The 26,279-nt window shown below is 39.6% G+C and overlaps 1 protein-coding gene across 5 annotated transcripts in view; it reads left to right on the top strand.

Annotated features, from left to right (window-relative positions):
- Window positions 1-14,139, top strand: part of LOC117268534 (cytosolic phospholipase A2 gamma-like) — a 75,375-nt gene extending 61,236 nt beyond the window's left edge. For all 5 annotated transcript variants that reach the window (XM_033645076.2, XM_078161357.1, XM_033645075.2 and 2 more), the window contains 3 exons: window positions 6,438-6,609; window positions 13,104-13,272; window positions 13,541-14,139. In XM_033645076.2, coding sequence (XP_033500967.1) covers window positions 6,438-6,609; window positions 13,104-13,272; window positions 13,541-13,559 — 360 coding nt within the window. In that variant the 3' untranslated portion in view covers window positions 13,560-14,139. The remainder of the gene's footprint in view (window positions 1-6,437; window positions 6,610-13,103; window positions 13,273-13,540) is intronic.
- Window positions 14,140-26,279: the final 12,140 nt, after the last annotated feature.

Raw genomic sequence — 26,279 nt, 5'->3', positions numbered from 1 at the left:
TTAACTTATATCGCAGCGGTGCCTGGACAGCGTGACGTGTGTGGTTGTGCTGCTGCCGTGGTCCTGCCAGATGCCTCCTGCTGCTGCTACCATCATTAGTCATTAGTCATACTTCTACTGTTATTATACACATATGAGTATTGTCACACATGTATACTGCCAGATATTAATACATACTTTCAACATATTGTACCACAGTAGCCAGAACTATAACTATAATATTACTTTCAATAATGTTGTAAGCTACTGTTATTACCTGCATCTCTCTCTCTGTCTCTCTCTCTGTCTTATTGTGTCATATGGATTACTGTTAATTTATTATGCTGATCTGTTCTGTACGACATCTATTGCACGTCTGTCCGTCCTGGAAGAGGGATCCCTCCTCAGTTGCTCTTCCTGAGGTTTCTACCGTTTTTTTTTCCCCGTTAAAGGGTTTTTTTTGGGGAGTTTTTCCTTATCCGCTGCAAGGGTCATAAGGACAGAGGGATGTCGTATGCTGTAAAGCCCTGTGAGGCAAATTGTGATTTGTGATATTGGGCTTTATAAATAAAATTGATTGATTGATTGAAAGAATTGTCTGCGGCTATAGGTAGCATGAAGGGGGGAAAAACCCCTGGACCGGACGGGATCCCCATTGAGATATATAAAACCTTTAGAACTAAACTAATACCACCTCTCCTCGAGATGTATTGTGAGTCATTAGATAGCGGATCCCTTCCTCCTTCTCTCAATACAGCAGTAATTACTTTGTTGTTGAAGCCAGGGAAAGACAGCCACTCTCTGTGGATCTTACAGACCAATTTCACTGCTTAATAATGATCTCAAAATTCTTTGTAAAGTATTGGCTAGACGGCTTGAACTGAGTTTGCCGGAAATAGTTCACTCTGACCAGAATGGCTTTGTGCAGGGAAGGCAGGGCTTTCACAATATCCGTAGAGTACTTAATATAGTGTTTAATAAATCTGACTGTACGGACACTGCCATTCTGTCATTGGATGCCGAGAAGGCCTTTGACAGGGTGGAGTGGCTGTATTTATTTGAGACTCTGCAAAGGTTTGGTATAGGGGGGAAATTTCTTGGCTGGACTTCTTTATGCTGCTCCACAGGCTGTAGTTTTAACAAATGGATTATTTTCAACACCTTTTGAACTGCACCGGGGGACAAGACAGAGTTGCCCCCTGTCGCCCCTGTTATTTACCCTTGCTATCGAGCCACTTGCTATGGCGATTCGAAAAAACACCAACCTGAATGGAATAAAGATAGGAGATATTGAACATCACATAGCTTTATATGCAGATGATGTAATTCTGTTTTGTTCTAACTTGAACTCTACCTACTTTACTTTCTCTCATAAACACTTTTGGGGTCTTTGCAGGTTACAAAATAAATAGCACCAAATCAGTAATATTATTTATGAATGAAAATGAGAGACTCAACCCTCCAATTCATACTCCTTTTTTGGTTTCATTGAAAGGCTTTGTGTATTTGGGTGTGAAGATCACTCCTACCATTGACAAAATTGTCCCAATGAACTACAATCCCTTAACAGATAGAGTTACAGAGCTCATAAACAGGTGGACAAGATTACCTATGTCTATGATCGGGCGCATCAATGTTCTGAAAATGTCAATTTTACCTAAGTATTTGTATCTTTTCCAATCTATTCCACTTGCTCCCCCACTTTCTTTTTTCCGGTCACTTGAAAAGCTCTTCTCCTTCATTTGGAACAACAGGCGTCCCAGGCTCAGGCTCACATTGTTATATCTACCATACGATAGAGGTGGATTACAGCTACCAAATCTTATGTGGTATTATTGGGCAGCTCAAATTAGAGCAGGAATATTTTATTTTGTGAAGGACCATCCCCCAGCTTGGGTTTCAATAGAATCTCGCTCAATTAATATTCCTTTGAATTTATATGTATATATTCAGCCAACAAAAACAAATTAATCAAACAGACCAAAAACCCCTTCCTCAAAAATACAGTAATGATTTGGCACAGTACTTTGGTATACTTGGGAGAGACTTCCAAGTTATCACAGTTTTCTCCTATCTTTGGTAATGATGAGTTTCAGCCTGCAAGAGCAGACAGCGGGTTTAAAACTTGGGCATCTCAAGGTGTAGCTAAAATAGCTGACCTCTTTAAAGACAATCATACTTTCATGTCTTTCGAAGAACTTAAGGCCACGTATGGAATACCCTCAAAACACTTCTTTAAATATCTTCAATTGAGAAGTTTCGTACTGGCCAGGCAGTGTAATAGTTTGAAACTTCCCCGACTGTCTGCTCTTGAAGACTTTTCGATGAGATTTTCAGACTCTAAGGGGCAGGTGTCCTTTCTTTATAATTTGTTTGTAAGTAAATCCAAAGAGTCAGCACAAAACATATTACAATCATGGAGATCCGATTTGCAAGAAAATCTAACAGAGGAAGAATGGGCCAGAGCTTGTTTAACAGCTCAAACTCAAACTGTGAATACAAACTCTAAATTACTATAATACAAATGGATAAGCAGACAGTATATAACCTCAAGTAAGCTGCACCTTTTTAACCCAAATATCCCAGATACTTGCATTAAATGTAAGCAACAAAAAGGTTCTTTATTCCATTGCATGTGGGAATGCCCTCTGATACTCTCTTTTTGGAAAAAAGTATTGAACCTGGCCAGTCGAATCATTGAAAAAAAAGTACCTCTCAAACCAAAGTTATGTTTACTGAATATCTACCTGGACAACTTTGTGACCTCCAAAAATGAAAAATCCTTACTCAATATTTGTTTTCTGGAAACTAAAAGATGTATAGCCTGTTCATGGAAAAGGGATAAACCTTGTACTACTTCGCAGTGGTTAACAGGGATATCTTTCTACTTGGCTTTAGAAAAAATAAGCTACACCTCGAAAAATAAGCTTGACAAGTTTTGGAAAATCTGGAAGGTTTTCTGTAATTTCCTTGAGAAAAATGATATTGAAATAGATGGCTGGAATGATGAGCTGAACTAAAGATTTATCTATCTTTTCATTTTAGCTTGATTTAGTATACATATTTAGACTTTTACATACATGTACTGTACATGTATCTGTGTGTATATATATATTAATAGACATATGCATCTATTTTATTTACTTATTTTTCATTTATTTATCTTTCTACCACCATGATTCTTACACATGCAATGATATTTTGTTTTGTGGTTAAAAGTGTACTTATTTTTTTATTTTTTTTATTTTTTTTTTCCTCCAGTTATTTATTTATTTATTTTATTTTCATCATTATTATTGTTATTATTATTATTATTGTTGCTGTTTTCTTGTATGTGCCTTCTTGTTCTATGTTGTTCACCGTTTGTAAATTAACAAAATGTGCAATAAACATATGTTTACAAAAAAAACCCAACAACAACAGGTATTAAAGCTATGGTCTACGTTTAGAAAGACGATGAGAAAGATTTGAAAAAAGCATTCCCCCCACACACACACACCCCTCCCTCTGTGCTCCATGATCCCTCCCCTCCGAGCTCGTGTCCCCCTCCCCTCGGAGCCTCCTAACGACACACCCCCTCCCACATAGCAACATGCAGTTACATACAGCATACAGTTATCTATGTCACAACATCCACAATAATAACGAAATATTACCTGTTCAACAAAAACTCCACTGTATCAGCATCACTTTTCAGGCCCAGATCTTGCCAGAGCTTTCTCCATCGGTCAAAGGAACTGAAGAGACAGAACATGGTGGCGCACAAGAGTGCAGCGGCTCTTACCTTTCTCATATACGTAGTTTTGTCCACGTTTTTGTTGTGTTGCCAAGTGTTGTCACCGTCTCAGCTGTCTACATACCACCGGATGCTAACGTTAGCATTGCTCTTAGTAGCTTAGCAACCATTGTAAACAAAGGCAGCGCGGCCATCCCCAGGGCCTTACAAACCGCTCGTACTTTCAAATGCGAAGGGGGGCTGGGACGAGGCGGGACGAGGAGCAGAGGAGTGTCAAAATGGAGCGAGAGGATTGGACGGAAGGTAAGAGAGAGAGTGCAAATTTGAGCAAGGAGTAACTCCCATGCGGACCAGATGGCTGTGATTGGTCAATTTCTTTGCAGGCCTGCAGCCGCCAGAGAGAATGGATTTTTTTGGTTCCTTTTGCTCTTCACATTGTGTAGCTAGCACTATAGGGAATGGGCACAGTGACGTCACCATGGACGTCATCGCCATGTTGATGGCTACGGGCAGCAGTAAACAAACGCAGTAGTTGAGTCGCATCGAGTGGAGAAAGCGAGGGAAAAGATGTTAAGATGCCAGAAAGGAAAGGGAATTTACCGGGATACATTGAACCACGAAGCCAGAGACCGGTATATGGAGAAAATGAACGCTATAAATGGTTTGGACCTAGCCTTGGACCAAAACGTCTTGAAAACGAACCCCGTTTTTCATTTGGGGGTTCCCGGTCTAGACCGATTCATGTCTCCATAAACGTTCAAATCAAACATGTAATGTACTCACCTCATAGGCACAGATGTTAGGAAGGTGTAAGGGGGTTGCCGTGTGTTTGTATACGTTATGGTGTTCAATAAACATGCATTTTTATCTTGGATGTCTGAAATTTTCTTCACCCCTTCTTCGTCCTGCAATGAATGAGTGCACCGGCTTTCTACTGCGCCACTATAGCGGTTGGGAGATGTATTGCACATTGGTAGTAAGAGGCAATTAACGTCTTGGTCCAAGGCTAGGTCCAAACCATTTATAGCGTTTATTTTCTTCATATACCGGTCCCTGGCTTCGTGGTTCACTGTATCCCGGTAAATTCCCTTTCCTTTCTGGCATCTTAACATCTTTTCCCTCGCTTTCTCCACTCGATGCGACTCAACTACTGCGTTTGTTTACTGCTGCCCATAGCCATCAACATGGCGGCAACGTCCATGGTGACGTCACTGTGCCCATTCCCTATTGCGCCATAACCACCATCTAAATGATGTTAATAATAATGATTAATCTTTCTAAACGTAGACCATAGCCTTAACAGAGCTGAAACAACTTCTCTTCTCTGCAGGCATTATGCAGAGCGGGCTCATGGGTGGCATGGGTGTGATTTTTTGATGACATGTTATGCATGCTACCTGCCGCGGGAGATTAAAGTAGCTATTAGCACATAGCCGCTAAATCAGAGAAGAAGAACAGTGGCTGAAAATGTCTGCAAACTGGGAAAACAATACAGTCAGGGTGCTCCTTACTCCACCAACAGAGGACGAGACCAGCACATTTAAAAGGGATGGTAAATGATTGTTTTTGCCACATCATGCTTTAGTTATTGTTCATAAAAGTGCTGCTGACACGTATGTTACATGTCACACTAGTAGCCAACGCTACTGTGTTACATGTCACGTGTGTCATGCCTCATTCATTGCGTGATTGCGGAATGCAGTGTATAACCGTAAACTGGAGTGGACCATACCTCAACAAGATGGCCACATGGTCGCTCCTCCCGAACACAGGCAGTGCCGCTGTGCAGCCGCCTCTGAACGGCTTATAGCAGTGGTCCACAGCAGGAACAGGACAGTGCCTCACATTCCCACCATCACAACAGTCCTTACTCACTGCAAAGCACAGCACACACACTCTCCTTCTCTGCCAGAGTTCCCTGCTTTGTCAGATCGGCATATAGAAAAAGAGCCACCTGGTTGAATGGAGCTGTCTAGGATTAAGCCAAATTCTGGAGAATCACAGGATATTACAGTTCCTAGTATCCCATTGGAAACTGATGCAGCACGGAGGTTGTCCCAGTTTATTTTGAAATGTCTGTATAATGGCTAGCAGGATGCTAGTTCAGGTGGAGCCCATCTTCTCCATCTTTTTCTCTATGTATACTGATGTTTACATTCAAAGACCTTGACCTGGCTAGCTAGCAGCTACCTAGCAGAAGTAGCAGAAGGAGAGTTTACAGAGTGGTGAGTTGATTTGCTCACTGTGATTAGTGACTCGCTGCCACACACCACCATCCAAAGCCTCCCACAAAAAGTCCCACCAAGTCTTGCAAAATAGACAAAAGAGCCTAAATTTAGCACAAATTTAGTGGAGCTGACAGAGAGGTGACTGGAAGCATCCCCTTTTTGAACAATGGAACCATTCTCTTGGTTGACTGAAAGTGCAAATTTCGAAAACAAATGCGGAATTTTACACATTTCAGCTGTATTCATGTAAATAAACTGATGGATAAGTCTCAACATGACTTACTCCTGCATATACAGTATTTCTCATATAAATGTGGATTATATTCACCCTTACCATTTGTAGACCCTTTCTTTACTTACTGACCACTTCTAAACCCTTTATAAAAGTATGCCAAATCATAAACTCTTACTTGTGTTTAACTCAACTGTAATTTATTGCCCAGACTTTGCTGTGAAACCTGCAAACCAATGTTCACTCTGTGCTCCCTTTACAGACTCTGACTCTTGCAAGAGACTATGCAGCTGAGGTAAGGAGGGCTTTCCCAGATATAAACAACAAAACCCTGGAGGAGAGAGACTGGCCAAAGGATTGCTACGTGTTTGAGGGAAAACAGAATGAGCCCTCAATTATTTACCTGCCACTCTTCAACAGACGCAACTGCAAAGGTCTGTTGTGCACACATATTCTTTAGTATAATTATATCTATATATATCTATCTATCTCTATCTCTCTCTCTATATATATATATATCTATATCTATATCTATATATATATATATATATATATACATACAGTATATGTATATAGTTTCTCATGAATTTACTTCTCAGAGGCAGAACTGCTCTGGAGGCAGATCTTGAGTGCTAATCATGCACCTTTATTCAAATTACCATGACCTGAAATAAGCTAGAAACATGAAACTTGGCACTATAAATGGAAATGCTGTCCTAATGCTTCAAATAAAATTTGATCCTAATCAGCCTGATGGTGGCGCTATAATTGAGAGCCCAAAAAGTGAAAACCTTGAGTCCATGCCCTTTACACCATGAGTCTGATTGACTTGAAATATGACAAACATCTACATCTCAACATGCTCTACAAAGAGCCTCTTGGACAATTAAGGCCACCATGATGGCTAGATCATGGTGGCAAAAAGCAAGACTTTGTGTGTGCAAATATTGAAGTGCTGTATACATTGTAATGATAAAACAAATGTGTGATTGCTCTCACTCCTTATTTTGACTTAATTAACTGAGCTTAAGTGGCTTTGTGAGGCTCAAAACACAGTCGCTGTTGCTTGTGGCTTTTTACTGAGCAGCTTTCGTTTGTTGGTCAAAAAGGGGCTTGAACCCACAATGACCTTCATGACATTCAATCTTGGCAACGAGCAAACTAAACTTTAATTCAAATACAAAACAGTAAGGTACCAAAACTTTGCCATTCATCCTTGACTATGACATTTATCTTGAAAGATCAGCAGACAAGTTTATATGTATTGACCTAATTCAATTCAGTTCTATTCAATTTTATTTATAAAGTCCAATATCACAAATCACAATTTGCCTCAGAGAGCTTTACAGCATACGACATCATTCTGTCCTTAGGACCCTCATAGCGGATAAGGAAAAACTCAAAACCCAAAACCCAAAAAAACCCTTTAACGGGGGAAAAAAATGGTAGAAACCTCAGGAAGAGGAGGGATCCCTCTTCCAAGACAGACAGACGTGCAATAAAAGTCGTACAGAACAGATCAACATGATAAATTAACAGTAATCCGTATGACACAATGAGACACAAAGAGAGAGAGAGAGAGATGCAGGACAGACGGTAATGACAGTAGCTACAATAAGGTTAATGAAAGTAATAATATTATAATTATAATTACAGCTATTGTGGTACAATATGTTGATATATATTAATATCTGATAGTATACATATGTGACAATAATCATATGTGTATAATAACAGTAGAAGTATGACTAATGCTAACAGCAGCAGCAGCAGGAGGCTTCAGGCAGGACCACGGCAGCAGCACAACCACACACGTCACACTATCCAGGAGAGAGAGACAGAGAGACAGAGAGAGAGAGAGAGAGAGAGAGAGAGAGAAGGAGAAAAGGTGCCCGGTGTATTATAGGAGGTCCCCCGGCAGATTAGGCCTAAGTCAACCTAACTAGGGGCTGAGCCGGCCCTAACTATAAGCTTTATCAAAGGAAAGTCTAGACTTGATTGTGGAGATGGTGTCAGCCTCCTGGACCGCAACAGGAAGATGATTCCACAGGAGAGGAGCCTGATAGCTGAAGGCTCTGGCTACTGATCTACTTTTGGTAACTTTAGGGACCACGAGTAACCCTGCATTCTCAGAGCGCAGTGTTCTGGTGGGATAATATGGCACTATGAGCTCTCTAACATATAATGGAGCCTGTCCATTTAGAGCTTTGTAAGTTAACAGTAGGATTTTAAATTCATTTCTGGATTTTACAGGGAGCCAGTGTAGAGAAGCTAAAAGAGGAGAAATATGATCTTGTTTCTTAATTCCTGTTAGTACACGTACCGCTGCATTCTGAATTAGCTGGAGAGATTTTAAAGACTTACTAGAGCTACCTGATAATAGAGAGTTACAGTAATCCAGCCTAGAGGTAACAAAAGCGTGGACCAATTTTTCTGCATCTTTTCGGGTCAGGATAGGCCTAATTTTCGCACTATTGCGCAGATGAAAAAATGCAGTCCGTGAGATTTGTTTTAAATGAGAATTAAAAGACAAATCTTGGTCAAACATTACTCTGAGGTTTCTTACGGTAGTGCTAGAGGCCAGAGCAATGCCATCTAAAGAAACTATGTCATCAGATAAAGAGTCTCTGTATTGTTTGGGGCCAAGAACAATAACTTCAGTTTTGTCTGAATTTAACATCAGGAAATTGGAGCTCATCCAGGTTTTATGTCTTTAAGGCAGTTATGAAGTTTAGTTAATTGATTAGTTTCTTCTGGCTTGATCGATAAATACAACTGTGTATCATCCACATAACAATGGAAATTTTGTGATTTCTAATGATGTTACCTAAAGGAAGCATATATAGAGTAAATAGGATTGGTCCGAGCACAGAACCTTGTGGAACTCCAAAACAAAGTTTAGTATGTAAGGATGATTCATCATGAACATGAACATACTGAAAACGATCAGATAAATAAGATTTAAACCAGCTTAGTGCAGAACCTTTTTAGGCCAATTAAATGTTCCAGGCTCTGTAGCAGAATTTGATGGTCGGTTGTGTCAAACGCCGCACTAAGATCTAATAAAACAAGTACAGAGACAAGTCCTTTGTCTGAAGCAATCAGAAGGTCATTTGTAATTTTAACTAGTGCTGTCTCAGTGCTATGATGCACTCTAAATCCTGACTGAAATTCCTCAAATAAATTATTATCATGGAGAAAATCACACAGCTGGTCTGCGACTACTTTCTCAAGGATCTTTGACATAAAGGGAAGATTAGATATTGGTCTATAGTTGGCCAACCCCTCTGGATCCAGGGTGGGCTTTTTTAGGAGAGGTTTAATTACAGCTACCTTAAAAGACTGTGGTACATAGCCTGTTAATAAAGATATTTTGATCATGTCTAATAAGTGAGTGTTAACTAAAGGTAAGACTTCCTTAAGCCTAGTTGGGATGGGGTCTAAGAGACACGTTGATGATTTAGATGAAGAAATCACTGCGGTCAATTGTTGAGGAGAAGTAGTGGAGAAGCAATCTAAATATATATTAGGTCTAGTGTTTGAGAGCAAATAGGTACTATCTGAGGACGAGAGGTCATGAATTTTGCCTCTAATAGATAGAATTTTGTCATTAAAAAAGCTCATAAAATCATTACTGCTAAGGGCTAAAGGAATACAAGGCTCAATAGAGCTGTGACTCTCAGTCAGCCTGGCTACAGTGCTGAAAAGAAACCTGGGGTTGTTCTTATTTTCTTCTATCAAAGCTGAGTAATAGTTTGCTCTGGCATTGTGGAGGCCCCTCTTATACGTTTTGAGACTGTCTGCCCAGACTAAATGAGATTCTTCCAGTTTGGTCAATCGCCAATTCCTTTCAAATTTTCACAATATTTATTTTAACTTACGGGTTTGAGAGTTATACCAAGGAGCGAACTTTCTGACTTTAACAATCGAGCTCCCTCATGTCAAAATAATAACTTCTGGTATCACCAGAGGGGTGCCAAAATAAAAGACCCATAATATCAAAAGACGCTATAAAAATAAAAGCATGGAGGAAGTGGTTATTTTTATAATACAGCTACTACTATTACTACTACTACTACAACTACTTCTACTACTGCTACTTCTACTTCTAGTAGTCATAGTACTGTTTCTACTACTTCTTCTCCTGAAGACTACTTCTCCTGTCTCCTGTTTTTGATTACTTACTACTTCTACACACATTCAGCGACAGAAACCATTCAAATGTCAAAACGTTAAGCTCTTTAAGGATTTTCAGAAGTTTCCAGTTTCTCACTTTGATTGTTCTACATTTCCAGCATTTTAGCATCCTCTTTTGTTTCAGCATTCAGCATCCACGTGCTTTTTCTGCAGGAAATGCATTTTCTAGTTATTTCAGCAACTTCAACTACTTCTGCATACTTTATGCTATAGACACTGTTCAACTACCAAAACGTTGAGCTCATTGACAACAATTCTACTATGACTTTTCATATTTATACTATTTATACTTTATATGATATTAAGCTTTTTTCATCAATTATTTCCCCTATGTATTTCCTATGGGAAAATCTTCAAATCCTCTTCAACCCAATCCACTTTGAAATGCTACTGCTTACGCATACTTTTAGCTAGAGACTTAATTCAAACCTTGAACGGGTCACGACAACTTCAGCTATTTATCTATAATTCAGCTCTTTGATGTCTTCTACCATTGCAGGTTACATTTTATGCTTTTTGGAGTTTATAATGGGTGTCTATTGCGCAGCTTACGGTGGGTGACATCACTGCTGACATCATTCTAGATCTTTCTGCTTCTCTGCTTTAACAACATCTGAAAACTCTTCTGCAGCCAACAATTTTCACTCTACATACACAATATATACATGCAAATGTAGGCATTTTTGACCTCTTTCAGCTGATGTGTTTATTTTAGCAGTAGGACTTACAGTTTTTTACATTTTCTGCCTCAAGCAACAAGAGCACCCTTCTCCCTCCCATTGGCTGTAATGTTATTTTCTCTCATCAAGTTTGAGCAAAGCCCAAAACTTAAAAAAAAACAAACAAACAAAAAAAAAAACAACTGCCAGATCTCAGTCATTTTTAACTTTGTCCACACAAATTATATATCTTTGTGTTCAGCAACATCTTGGGGTGCTCAAAGTGAAGTGTTGTAATCATGACTCAGCTCTTTCAAACACACACACACACACACACACACACACACACACAAACAGAGGTGTTCAGTAATTACCAACTGTGTGCGTCTTTTTAAACATCCTTCAGGCTTCTCTGTGTTTATCAGCAGGTGATTCTGATGAGCTGATTAGACCTCCTTCAGTTCCTGCCTGTTTCTGTAATACTAGTGCTACTACTGCTCTGACACACGAACACACAGACATATATTCATATTACTACTACTGCTGCTATGACGACCATAACCATGACTTTTACTATTATTGCTATTGCTATTTATTGGGGCGGCAGAAGCTCAGTCCATTGTAGCTCAACCTAAGTCCATGGACTTGGGTTGGGAACCGTTCAAGTCCCCGTCCCGACCAAAAATATGGAGTGTGGACTGGTAGCTGGAGAGGTGCCAGTTCACCTCCTGGGCACTGCCGAGGTGCCCTTGAGCAGGGCACCGAACCCCCTAACCGCTCGGAGCGCCTGTCATGGTCAGCCCCACTCTGACATCTCTCCACGTAGTGCATGTATAGGTCCTGTTTGTGCAGGTGTGTGTGTGCTCGGACCTGTGTGTAATTGACAACAGAGTGAAAAAATTGAATTTCCCCTCGGGGATTAATAAAGTATATTAAAAAAAAACAAAAAAAAACAAAAAACTAATACTGCCTCTACTACTTCTGCCACTACTACAACTACTATTACTACTATGCCTGTACATTTTGTAATTAATTATTACTTCTACATACTTTAATTTACAAAAACCATTAAAATGTCAAAATGTTTAGTTCTTCAAGGATGTTTATGCTTCTATTCATTTGTTTCTACTTTTTATACTTTTTAAAGTGTGAATTACTGCTACTACTAATACTAATGCAACAACTGGTTTTACTACTACTATTAGTAGTACGGCTCCTACAACTACTTCTACTCCTGCTGTTACTACCACTACTACTACTTCTCCTGTACATTTTTTGATTAATTACTACTTCTACATAAATTCAGCTACAGAAACCATTCAAATGTCAGAACGTTTAACTCTTTAAGGATTTTCAGAAGTTTCTGGTTTCTCTTTTTAATATTTCTACATTTCTACAATTCCAGCATTTCAGTATTTTCTTTCATTTCACTTCCTCCCACAGTCCAAATAAAATTGGACTGTAGGTGTGAATGTGAGTGTGAATGGTTGTCTGTCTCTATGTGTCAGCCCTGTGATAGTCTGGTGTAAAAGCTGGCAAAAGCTTGATTGAAACATTTTTGTTAAGTATGTGCTTACATGCTATGATTCATAGTGTGTCCAATGGCCTTCAAAATAAACAACTTTGTGTGTTCATCAGTTGATGTGTAGCACAGAATTTTGGTATATGTTCATACTTTGCAAACTTGGTTCTGGATGTGCCACAGGGTGAGTTTGAATGCATGATAGGTTGTCCTGAAATACAATAATTAGGAGTCTTTTGATTACTTTGCAACACTGATTGCTGAAATTGACAGCTTCAGGGGTTGAAATCAAACTTAAGGGCCCCTACAAATGGATGTTTCCTCTGGTCTGGGGAGGCCACAGAGGACTTGACTAACGATACACAATCCAGAGTAAATCTTAACATGAATAGTAGAAGACTGCATTGTTTTAGATCCCGGAGAAATAAATTAAGAATTTATTTGTACGCAAATGACCATTCATTTTGCCAAATGAAGTTTTTTAGCAAGGCATTAAGAAGAAAGGTGACAGGTAATTGGAGCCTTAACAGATCTTCACTGTTTTCTACAGATGCAGAGGAAGTGAAAGCAAAGATGGAGGAGTTCTCCACCTTCCAGCGTCCCTTCAGCCAGGAGAAGATTGAGTTTGTGTTGGAGGTGGCCAAAGACAACATAAAGAACAACAAAGAAACTCTGCTAAGGGAGATTAACAAGGCTGTTCTCCGCCAACACAACAAGAGGTAGGGATGGGTGGGGGCAACGTCAGCGTAGGTCAAACTGAAATCTCACATCTTGGTACAGCACGTAATCTGTGGGATTACTATGACTCTGTGTGTCGAAGAAACAGATCAAGGGATCCAATGACAGGAGCCTATGTAATACCTGTGTGTCACTGTGCATGTGCTCGACTGAGACAGAGACAAATGTGGAATGCTGATGGCTAAATAACTGACTTATTAGAAATCTAACATGCCCTCTTCCCTTCTTCTTTTTGCTTCATCCCTCCAGGAAATCTATGCAGCACTAGAACTCTGATTCTTGTTTCATCATGATTATAAATCAGATGGGGGTTTTGCTGTGCACAAGTGTAAGCTCTATGCCTCAGGAGGAAGAGAGAACACAGCATAACACAACTAATATGCAATCATGTAATGTTACAACATATCATATCTTTTTCACTTGTAGAGTGTGTACACCATATGGCCAAAAGTATTTGGATTTGGTATTTGGATACCCCCTTTTTCATGTTTTAGGTTAGCCTTCTTAGTTCTAATAAAGGGAAATCTAGAAACAGTAAAAATTGTCAACACTTTGGAGAAGGCCCTGTGCTATCTGATGACAACCCCCTTGCACAAAACCAGGCCCATAAAGAAATGGGTTTCCAGTGTTGGTGCGGAGGAGATCAACCCCATTCAATATCTTTGGATGAATTGGACTGCAGACTGCAAGACAGCCTGTTTCACCTAGTATTAGTGCCTGGTGAACACTGAAGTAATTTCTTATGTGTTTAACGGTGATATGATCTTTATCCATGTGTTCATCAATGATGATTGATTATCTGTAATTTGTAGTCTATGATCATTTAAATACCCTGCCAGTCAAAAACAGATTTTTGTTCTTGCGTCTTCATTTTACTGTTTCAGCTTCGCTATGCAAAATGATGTGTGTGCAGAATTTGTTTTCACATTCATCTGCTGAAGAGGAAAAGTTGTTCTGTGCTCACCTTCAACTCAGTTTTTATGTCTAGGTGTTGGCAATAGCTGTGGCTGAGGGCATTATGTTTTCGGATTGTCCGTCTGTCCATCCATCCGTCTGTCCATCTGTCCCATTTTTGTGAATGCGATATCTCAATAATGTCTTGAAGGAATTTTTTCAAATGTGGCATAAAAATTAACTTGGACTCAATGATGAACTCGTTGGATTTCAGTGGTCAAAGGTCAAGGTCACTGTGACCTTGAATCCGTGTCATTCTCATGAACGCAACATTTCAAAAAGGCCTTGAGGGAGTTTCCTCAAATTTGGTAAAAACATCCACTTGGACTGAAGAAAAAATGAACTGTGCTTAATAGGGCATTAACAGAAAAGTCGATTTGTCGACGTGTCAACGTCAGTGGCAACACCCCCCGGGAGGAGTCGACAAGTCGTGTGTTTTTTCCCTCTCTCTCTCTGTGTGCTTGTGTACGGAATGCAATCGCTGCCTCTGATTGGCTTACGCTGATACTTTATCCGTGAAGTGAACATACTCGGGCGTACAATAAGCGGAGCAGACTCCGCAAGGAATGTCCGCAGTCATTCGGGCTTTCATAGTCGAGCGCACTTCCACGTTGTAGTTTCAGGTAAAAATGTCCATGAAAAATCCCCGCGATGTGAAAAATACATGCTATGTGACGATCTCATCAAATGACTTGTCTACTCGACTTCGACTTTATTGACAGATAAGTCGACCTGAAAAAAATCAAAGTCGTTAATTCCCTAGTGCTTAATGTATAGATCTTCTGTGCTGCTGGCGGGAAGATTTGTGTGAGGCACCCATGTTTTCACAGACATGGATACAAACTGTAAGTGTAACTTGTGTGGTGGGGAGAGGCATACAACCATGAGGCTGTAATTCTAGTTATATAACTGAATTACATAACTAGGGGAAAAGTAAAGTGCCGAGCGAATTGCATTTTCTATTAACATGAGGAAATGTTACTAATTTATTAGAGATGTACCGATACCACTTTTTCTTTCCTGATACCGATTCCGATCCCTGAACCTTAGGTATCTGCCGATACCGAGTACCGATCCGATACCAGCGCGTAAAATCAAAATGGATGGGATATGAATTGTCTTATGTCTCAACTCCTAAAACTCTATGTAAAATATTAAGAAATAAATACATAATAGTAGAATTAAAGACATAAAACTTTTTTTATTATTATTATCCAGTGTTGACACAGATCAAGACACAGGTTAAAGTGCAGCCACGCAATTTGGTAAAAAGACATGTTAAAAGCTACAGTAGAATGTAGGGCTTGTATTAACAAATACAAAAAATTTCACCAGATGATTTAAAGTAAGAAAATTAAAAAATAGTGGCGGGGCTTTTACTCACCACAACTGCAGAGGCTACCAGCTTCATTTGAAACAGACTACATTATAAAAGGCCCGTTATTTATTAATCCCTCTGTGTTTTTATATTTTTACTTTTTATCCGCTCCCGTCACCTTGATAAAGTTAATACATCGCGCCGTCATTTCAATCTCAACACTTCCAGAACTTGTTTCAAATTAAAAGCCCCTTATAACCTCGGCTGAGAGAATCCCTCCATTTTCTAAATAGGCTTTTATTGTGAAACATTTGTAGGAACTTGGTTGTGGAGGATACAGTAGCTTGAATGTTTCCATATGGCACTTCAAATTGAGCTCCTGCCGTCTGCTGGCGCTTTTTACGTTACTACAACAACATTTCGGCTGGCATATGAACAGACACAGTGACTGAATAAAAATAGGACAAGAATAACCCGATGACATCACACACGTCGTAAAAGACGACCGGGGATAATTGGTGAGTACCATCGTGTAGTGTGTCATGTCTGTCAGCCAAATCACGGCACGATTTTATGATTCCACAATCATGTAATGTGACATAGTGACTTTCAGAACAGGCAGAAAATTTGTGCAGTGTTTACCAGGCATAAATCCTCCTTTACCACTTCTCCCTCTTGCATGTTGCTCATTTTCTTTTTCTTTTTTAAAGATACTTTTTGGGCTTTTTAGCCTTTACTGTATAGGACAGACAAGTGTGAAGAGGGGGAGAGAGAGAGAGAGGGAGTGACATGCAGCAAAGGGCCACAGGCTGGAGTCGAACCCGGGCCGCTGTGGCAACAGCCTTGTACATGGGGCGCCTGCTTTACCACTAACCCACCGGCGCCCCGTGTCGCTCATTTTCAGTGTGTGAGTGCAGCATGTGCATGAGAGGGGAAGGGGCTGCTGTATGCTCAGAGAGGCGAGCAACAGAGAGAGAGAGAGAGAGAGAGAGAGAGAGAGAGAGAGAGAGAGAGAGAGAGAGAGAGAGAGAGAGTACACCTCAAAAAGGAAAACATTTCTGTCTTTGCCAAAACACTGAAAGATGCTGCGCTGGGTCGCATCCCCACATGAGGCCAAAAGAACAGAGAGAACAGAACACAGATGGCACCAACCAGGACACAAGGACCAGCACACCGGAGACAAGAAAGGAGAGGTCCACCAAGACCACCACACCAGCACCCACAACACCGCCCTCCACACCACCCTGGACATGGAACAACCGGAGAGCCCCCAGAGCACCACCAAGGAACTCACCCCAGACCCCCACCCTTACTCAACCCCCAACTACCACTGCCATACCCACCCCCACTTCTAACCCCACATTCATGCCCACCTCACCTTGGCCCCTCACCCCCCTCCCAGGAGTGACACCATAGTCACTGCAGGACCTCCATGTTTGTGGAGGTCCTGCAGTGACACCATAGTCACTGCAGGACCTCCACAAACATGGCAGCAAGACCTCCACCCACCAGCACCATCACAGACTCACAGGAGAAGCTATGCTGAAGCCCTCACTGGACCTCCAAGCTCCCATGACATGATGGACATCAGACAAATGCTTACACTCATCTGCACTCGCCTTACAGGCCAGGGGCCCTGGTGAACCCACACATGTACACACACACACACACACACACACACACACACAAAATATGTTATTGTTATTGTTATAAGCTACTGTTATTTTTTTTATTTTATTTCTTTGTTTACAAATTCTATTAACCGATCAATATTCACTAATATCAATGCAATTATATGTTATTAATACTGTTTATCTAAACCAATTCCATACATAAAATAATTTATTAATCCATAGTAGAGGAAAAGGAGAAGGAGGAAAGAAAAAAAGGAAAAAAGAAAGAAAAGAAAGCATTTTAACTTTGTATGAAAACAACAGCTAATTCAATAATTAATACTGTAGCATGACAAGATATGAATCCTTTGTCATCAGCCAATGGAACATCCAAGGGTTGAGATCATCAGCTTTTGGACTTAAAAGTAATAACTCTGAGTTTACTGATGAGCTCAAACACTTGGACATTATCATTTTAATGGAGACATGGGACAGAGGAGACTTGCCCACTGGCTGTCCTCCAGGCTATGGGGAGTTGACAGTCAGTTCAAGAAAGCTTCCTGGAGTAACACAAGGAAGGAGCTCAGGGGTAATACTTACCTGATTTAAAGCTGAATATACAAATTCTATTGAACTTGTTAAAGAAGGTGAACATGATATATGGCTTAAGTTAAAGAAAGACCTGAACTCCAACACCCAAAACATCTATCTATGTGCAATCTATATCCCTCCAGCTGAATCTCCCTACTTTAACGATCAAACCTTTGCTGGTCTAGAAGGTGAAATCAGTCATTTCCAAACTCAAGGAAATGTCCTAATTGTAGGTGATATGAATGCATGCACAGCAGAAGAAACAGATAGTTTAAGTACAAAGGGAGACAGATACATGAATAACAAAACTAACACCTCTCTAACTCTTCCCCCGAGGAATTATTATGATAAAATGACAAACAAAAATGAGAAAGAACTACTGCAGCTCTGCCGGGCCTTCAGTCTGTACATAGTCAGTGGTCGGGTAAGAGGGGACTCCTTTGGCCATTACACCTGCAGTTCTTCTCTTGGCAATAGCACAGTAGAGTATGCACTAACAGATTTGGACCCTTTCTCTTTTAGAGCATTCACACTTAAGCAACAAACCCCCTTTTCAGACCATAACCAGATCAGACTATATCTAAAAAGAACACACTCTAACCAACCATGCCCCAATACCAGTAAATTATTATGAGTTAAGAACTTTGTATCATTTTGAGGGGTGGAGGGAATATGTGCTGATATACTGTTCTGTATTTCCTCTGATAGTGCAGGCTTATATTAGATACAGGGCTTAAAGTTTTTAAGTATAATTGGTAAACATTTTCCTTGTGTTAATACAAACTCAACATTTCAATTAAATTTCACTGAGCAGAAAAAGCACTCACTTGAAATGTGCAAACTATCATATTGTTGTACAGATGCAGCCACTTCAAATTTCCGTTTGATCTATGGTGGAGCCGTGACCTATCTGTGACAGGTCCCTGTTGTCACCTGGCCAGGCTCATAGCTTTAATGAGATCCCCCGCGATGATGTAGAGAATACGGGGCTGACTGCTAACGCCCCTAAGTTTAATTTGTAGAATGGTGCTGTTAGATTGCTGTTACACTACCCCACTCCATTTACAGTATATGCCAAAGACAAGAGGATTTTTTTTTAACCTCAGCGAAAATGTTGTTTTCAGACTACACACCAACAAATATGGACTAAAGCGGAATCTGTCGTTAGATAAAAACAGCTTGTGAATATTGGAAATGATTTCATAGGTGTTTTCTTTTTTAATTATTATTTTGACGTTCGGACTGTATAACGTGCTGCACATGCTCTGCTTGCCGCATGCAGCACGGCTTCACCTCATTGATCTGTCGCAGAAGCTAATGCTGGTTGGATAAACCAGGGAGCAGCCAAGCCGCAGCAGAAACTAAAAGCAAATCCTGCCGGTTGTGGGCTGAACGCGGGGTCACAGACACAGACAGAAATATGTATTCCTGTCAAATACGGCGGCACATGATAACGGCTTACCGGTGACCGACAAGCCCGGCTCCAGGTCCAAGAAGTCTTCGTCGGTGTCATGAATGCCCAGAAATACCAGCCAAGCCCTGGCAGCACACAGGTATGTGACATGTCAGAGGAGAAACGAGCAGTTCACATTTCCACAAACCTCACCGCACTTTAGGGACTGTTCTTTACTTGTCACAGGAGGAGGGTGGCTGGTTGATTTTTATTTTATTTATTTTGATCCCCCCTTATGTTAATCACTTATTGATGCTGTTTTTGAAGTATGAATAAGTCAATAAGTAACTTATTCCATTGAAATATCATTGATGTATTGTAGAAAAGTGATTTATCTTTTTAGAAATGACAAACAGAGTGTAGCAAACACAGAGAGTCTGACATGCTGTCAGTGATAAGCTGCTAGTCATCACAGTCCATGATATCAACTAATAACAGGAGATGTCAGATTCTGTCCCTACATTGCATGTTATTATTTTATTCTACTTTATGTTTATATTGTACAGCGTTATAATAAACTTTATTTCAGACTCAAGTCCATATAAGATACATACAAAAACACAGACAATACAATAAAAACAACACAACAAGTAGGTTTAAAACACTTAAATTTTACTTAAAGTTCACTTCACTTAAAGTATAAAACTTCTTCTCATTTTTATATTGATCCTATCCAACAAAATGATGTTCATTCAGCAAGTCTGTTTTTTGGTCCATGTCTAAAAATAAATACATTTGACATGTGATTTTGTTGTTGTTTGTCTTTTTATTTTATTTTTGCCAGTGCCATACAGCAACAATGCTTGGGGATGTGGTCTTTTACAAATTTGAAAATACTGTAAGAATGTCACTTTTATAGAATTGGCTTCTTTATTTTATAATGTATGATTAATGTCTACATCAACAAATGTTAACCATTGAATCGTATCGAATCGTTCTGTATTAAAAATATATCGTTTTTGAATCGTATCGTAACCCGTGTATCTAGATACATATCGAATCGTCTATCACAGAGAGATTCCCAACCCTAGTCGCTGTCTGTCTAAACAGATTCATGGAAGCGATATTTCACAAGATCTGATGCAAGAGGAATTTGTGATAAAATGTCTATTACTATTTATTAAGACTTTAACTTTGTCACAATAAAACTCTAACATCTCTGCGAAATGCAAGCTAGTTTTGACAGACAGACAGACAGGAAGAAAGACAGACAGACAGACAGAAAAGAGGAAAGGAGAGGGATTTGGATTGTGTAGCGTAATTATGAACTGTAGAAAATGGATGAATGTCGAACAAGCTCTGGCGATGCAAACATTCAACAACACATGGTCACTGTAGATGTCTGAACTACCACATAAAAGTGACATTTTACAATTCTTCACATTATAAACTACATAAATGATTTTGTCTCTTAATTAATGTTAATGTAATTTTAAAATTTAAGTCTCTTATAATGAGCAACTTTTTCAAAATGATTTAAGTAATTATTTTCAGAACGTTTCTCATTACTCTGAGAGACTAAGTCAATATTTTTGGGCCAACTGTAACAACATTGTAGGTTTTCCTGAATAACTAATGTGTTTATAGGTAATGCTGATGCTGCAGCAGATAAAGGTGGTCATTTTAATAAGTTAAATACTGCTGGGTGGCTTATTGTAACCTGTAATAATATAACCTAGCAACAAATTTATATTATTGTACAAAAGTACTGTAACTAACAGGCCAAACTAAATCTTTAAGATCAAAGTAGTGCAATAAAAGTGTAATATTTGCATCTGAGACAGTGGAGTAGATTAATAATGTAGCATAGAAAGGAAATACAACTACTGTAGGTAAAGTACAAGCACCTCTAAATCTTTGTTAGTTTTTGTGTTTCTGTGAGGGAAGCGCCATCTCATGGTGACACCTTGTAATTGAATAAATGGGCACATTACAGTGGAATCCAGGCACACTCCAGGTATTTGGCTGGAAGTTGGCAGACATCCGGAAGGCTGTCGGATGGCGTGGGAAATTTGAAGTGGCTGCATCTGTACTTTCTTGTTAGTAAGAACATCAGAGAGAGACACATAGAAACCTGTTGAAATCTAACAAAAACATGTTGGGATGAGTAGTCCACAACAACTGATATAGGTGGTGTGAAAGGATTTTAAATAGCATGATTAAATTGTTGAAGTGATTAAATTAGTGTATTTATGGGTACATGCAAAGGTTATCTGCATTGCAGTTTTAATTGTAATTATTTGCTGAAGTAAATTCATAAAAAAGGTGATATTACATATTTGTAAACCACGCTTTTCCTCCTCCAGAATATTTTTGTTGATTTCAATATGTGGATGAAGCATAATGATGCACTTTTAGAAAATAAGGGAAAATACAACCTTCACTTTCAGGGAAAAAACACAGGGACACCATGTGAAGTGTGTGCTATAGATATGTTTGACTTATCACCAATACTGTATTCATGGATGAACTTAAAGGGATAGTGGCCACCAGTGGCCCCACTCACTCCTAACGACCGTCGTTCACTAGTGTGACTCACCTGACCCAAACAATGGTCCAGTGAAACTCCACTAACGAAGTATTGTCTTATGAGGGTGGTGGGTGTACACCTCCACAGAGGTTAAAAACCTGAGTCTTACTCCACTGTTTGTCAGACTAGTGAGGACTAGTCAGACTGATACGTTGAGAACTGATGAAGCCGCTTGGATAAGAGGCGAAACGTCTTCTAGACAAAATCAAAGTCCAGTTGCCTACGATTTAATTGTTGCCAGAATTAAAGGGATAGTGCACCCATGGGTGAGTAGATAATGGCTGAAGTTTCATTTTTGGGTGCACTATCCCTTTTAAGTACTGTATATCCAGAGTGTGAATGTTAACAATACTTATACACAGGGTCTGAAATTAGCACCATTACCATTTACCAGCCAAATGCAGGTAAAATATGCAAGTGGCTGGTAGATTTGTTTCACTCACCAGCCAAAAAACAAAGGTAATCTATTGAGTGGCTGGTCAAGTTTTAACATTCACTTGCCATTTGGCCGGTGAGTCAAAAAGTTAATTTCAGACACAGCTTATATATGTCCACTCCATCATGCTGGAGTGTGAATTACTCAAAATTTGGAAAAAAACACAACAGAATCCTTACCACCCATTTAATGTGCTGCATCAAGTCTGTCCGTTTTTGCCCCATAGTTCCTTTTTTGGACTTGAAAAGATCAATGAAGTGTGGGGTGAGTTGGTCTAGGGCTTCATAGAAGACTCCTTCAAGATTCTTACTGGCGATGCAATTAAACTCAGCAAAAACCTGAAAAATGGAGAGGGGAAGGAGGAAGAGGAATAGCAACATCAAGCTGACCATCATTCAATTAACACTGTAGCAAATTAAAAAGCTTAACATATGAAACTACGGTGAATAATACATTACTACTTATATTATTTTCAAACAAACAACATTAGTCAAGGTTCCCACACATTTTCACAGACAAAATTTCAAAAACTTTTCCATGACTTTTCAAGGACCCATAATATAATTTCCATGACCTGGAGAAGGTTTTAAAGGATCTGTAGAGAAGTTTTAGAGGTCCTGGAGAAAGGTTTAGGGGTCCTGGACAGAGTTTTATGGGTCTTGGAAGAAGTTTTAGGTTTCCTGGAGAAGGTTTAAGAGGTTCTAGATAAGGTTCTACGGGTCTTGGAAGTTTTGGGGTTCCTGGACAAGGTTTTAGAGGTTCTGGAGAACGTTTTAGGGGTCTTAGAGGAAGTTTAAGGGGTCCTGGAGGAGGTTTAAGTGGTCCTAGATGAAGTTTGAGGTCCTGGAGAGGGTTTTAGGGGTCCTGAAGGAATATTTAGGGATTCTAGAGAAAGTTCTAGAGATCCTTAAAGACATTTTAGGAGAGATGGAGCTTTTGCAGCCTACTGTAAGATAGCCTAACTTATTACATTACAGACAATACAATCCCATGACTTTTCCCAAACTTTTGATGATTTTACTTAATTTCATAACTTTTCCAGGCCTGGAAAATCACTTTTTAAAATTCCATGACTTTTGCACATACTGCTATTAAAAACAGTTTACTGATTTGTATATAGTGTAAGAGCTATTTTTTCATGAAGATGATGTGTTTTAATATTCCACCAAATGTGTTAAGATATCTGGCCTCACAGCTTTGATATGTTGTGTTCTGACTAACATTTGATCTGCTGGAATCTTTATGGGGGAAGGCAGGCCAAAACAAACAAGTAGCTTACCTGTCTCTCGGTGAAAAGTGCTGGCTATCATTCAACCATTCTCTGCACAACAGGCTCCTGTGTCACTATCTCCCTTCTGCGCAGTGGGAATGTTTGGTCCATCATTTGCGAGACTAGAATGGCATTTTTTTTTTCTTCATTTCCTCTATGACAACCTTCCTGGCATTTTCAAGGCTTCTTTCATCATGTCCGTCAGGTAAATTAGGCAAATAACTGGCTTCACCTATTTTTGGCCTCTTGATATTCTTGCTGGATGATTCTCCCTCTCATAGGCGTTTCTAGCACTTTTCTTTTTTTGAAGTGTATTTTTATTTATGTATTTGTATTATATAATACAGACAAGAAGGAAAAAGGCAGAGACAAACATTGAAAAAGTCAATTACTGTTAATGCGTTAATGTTACATGTTGTGCATTGCATTTCAAATAAAAGTCCAAAAAATAAATCCAAGGTCCATTTTTGGTATTTTTGGTACTTACTATAGGGGGCTGGTTTACTCCAGAAACATACATACTGTTTATGTGTATGTTGAGGAACTGCTGGATCAAAATGAGTTGTCTTCCCCCAGAAATTAGGGTTACGATATGTTTCTTTTATGATTCAATCAATCAGTCAATTTTATTTATAAAGCCCAATATCACAAATCACAATTTGCCTCACAGGGCTTTACAGCATATAACATCCCTCTGTCCTTTGGACCCTCACAGTGGATAAGGAAAAACTCCCCAAAAAAACCCCTTTAACGGGGGAAAAAAACGGTAGAAACCTCAGGAAGAGCAACTGAGGAGGGATCCCTCTTCCAGGACGGACAGACATGCAATAGATGAGAACAGATCAGCATAATAAATTAATAGTAATCCCTATGACACAATGAGACAGAAAGAGAGACAGAGAGAGAGAGAGAGAGAGAGAGAGATGACAGTAGCTTACAACAACATTAATGAAAGTAATAATATTATCGTTATAGTTCTGGCTACTGTGGTACAATATGTTGAAAGTATATATTAGTATCTGGCAGTATACATGTGATAATAATCATATGTGTATAATAACAGTAGAAGTATGACTAATGACTAATGATGGCAGCAGCAGCAGCAGCAGGAGGCATCTGGCAGGACCACGGCAGCAGCACAACCACACACGTCACGCTATCCAGGCACCGCTGTGATATGAGTTAACCTGAGAGACAGTAGTTATAATTACTGAAGTCTGGGGGATGATCTTTGGACCGGTCACTCTTCATAGACACAGAACTGAATAGATCAGACTCTGCTCCATCCTCCTCTTCCTCCACATCACTAATCTTCACCAGTCTGAGAGGTGAAGAAACAATAGACACACACAGTGTAATCAATCCCTATGGAAGCGCATTGCATTCACTGGATAAAAAAAAAAATTAGACACCTTATCTCACAATTATGAGAAAAGATCTCATAATTACGAGATCTTATCTCGTAATTATGAGATCCTGATCTCGTAATTACGAGAAAAGATCTCGTAATTACGATATCAGGAAAGGTGCCACATTAGCCACTGCTTCGCTCAGAACCACATACTACACATCCACGAAGGGGGTCGGAACTACTGTAACCAGTTGCCACTAGGGTGGTGCCATCTTGACTATATCCCATATCTTTATTATAATGTGTATATATTGTAAATTACAACAGAGTATTAGGGTACAACGGAGTATTAGGGCCACATTGAAGAAAAAAAAATGGAGATTTCGAGAATAAAGTCATAACTGAGAAAAAGTCATAATATTACGAGAATAAAGTCGAATTATGAGATTAAAGTCGTTATTTAATGAGATTGAAGTCATAATATTACGAGAATAAAGTCGTAGTTTTTTAAGGAAATAACCAACAACAAACAGAATGTCAGATTGTCTTTCATGCCGTTGTAAGTAGCCTACAGGTTCGTGAACCGGCACCGTGCCGGTGTTCTGACGATTTGGTTCTGTGTCAGTCAAAATGCGCTGTTCGTGACTCCGGGCCCAACTCTGCCACTGATTGGCCAGTCTGACATTCTTCATAATACATAAAGAACGTTAGTGAAACACATAGGCCTAACAGAAACATGCGTTCGTTTGGGGACAAGTTAGTGGTCACATTACTCGTTCCCGAGGCCGGTTCTACGCAGGGGCAAGAGGGGGCAATGCCCCCTTAAACAAATGTCTTGTGTAGTGTAATGTACTGATTTACTGAAGACATATACTGTACCTTTTAGTTGACCTTTAAAAAGATATGTGTTGAAGCAATATAATCTGTGCAACTGACAAATTACACACTGGTTTAATATTTCATGTATTCTTATGACACACACACACACTCATTGAGCACTTAAGCATTGTGGTGGAGAAGTACCTAGGACTCACTGTGAATCATTTCTAAAAATAGCATGAGAATGGGTTCAGAAAACACTAGTGGAAAATTAGGGGAATTACAGCTTGTCCTGAGAATGACCCTAGTAAGAGGAGGCGGTCTTAGATCTAGGAAAAACATTACTCAGCAGAAATATGACACCATTATGGTGGAGAAAAAGTGACTCAGCAGAGGTGGGATATGTTACGATCAGAGCCAAGTGAGAAGGATTAAGGGAAAGAGATGACTCAGCAGAAATTCTACGATAAAAGAGCGAGCGCAAACAAAGAAATTCCAGCCTTGCTCCGGAGCTTGGCTCATTTGGGTTGTGATGTGTTTGTTGCCTGCGAGCACATTAAACTCAGTTGCATCTGATTCTACGTGTCTCCAGTGATTTTTTTTGACCTCTGAGTATCTGAGTTTTTGATATCTAATGGAAGATAAAGAAAGTC

Source organism: Epinephelus lanceolatus, chromosome 18 (assembly GCF_041903045.1).
Source record: "Epinephelus lanceolatus isolate andai-2023 chromosome 18, ASM4190304v1, whole genome shotgun sequence".
Lineage (NCBI taxonomy): Eukaryota > Metazoa > Chordata > Actinopteri > Perciformes > Serranidae > Epinephelus > Epinephelus lanceolatus.
This window is presented reverse-complemented; position numbering and strand designations above follow the sequence as displayed.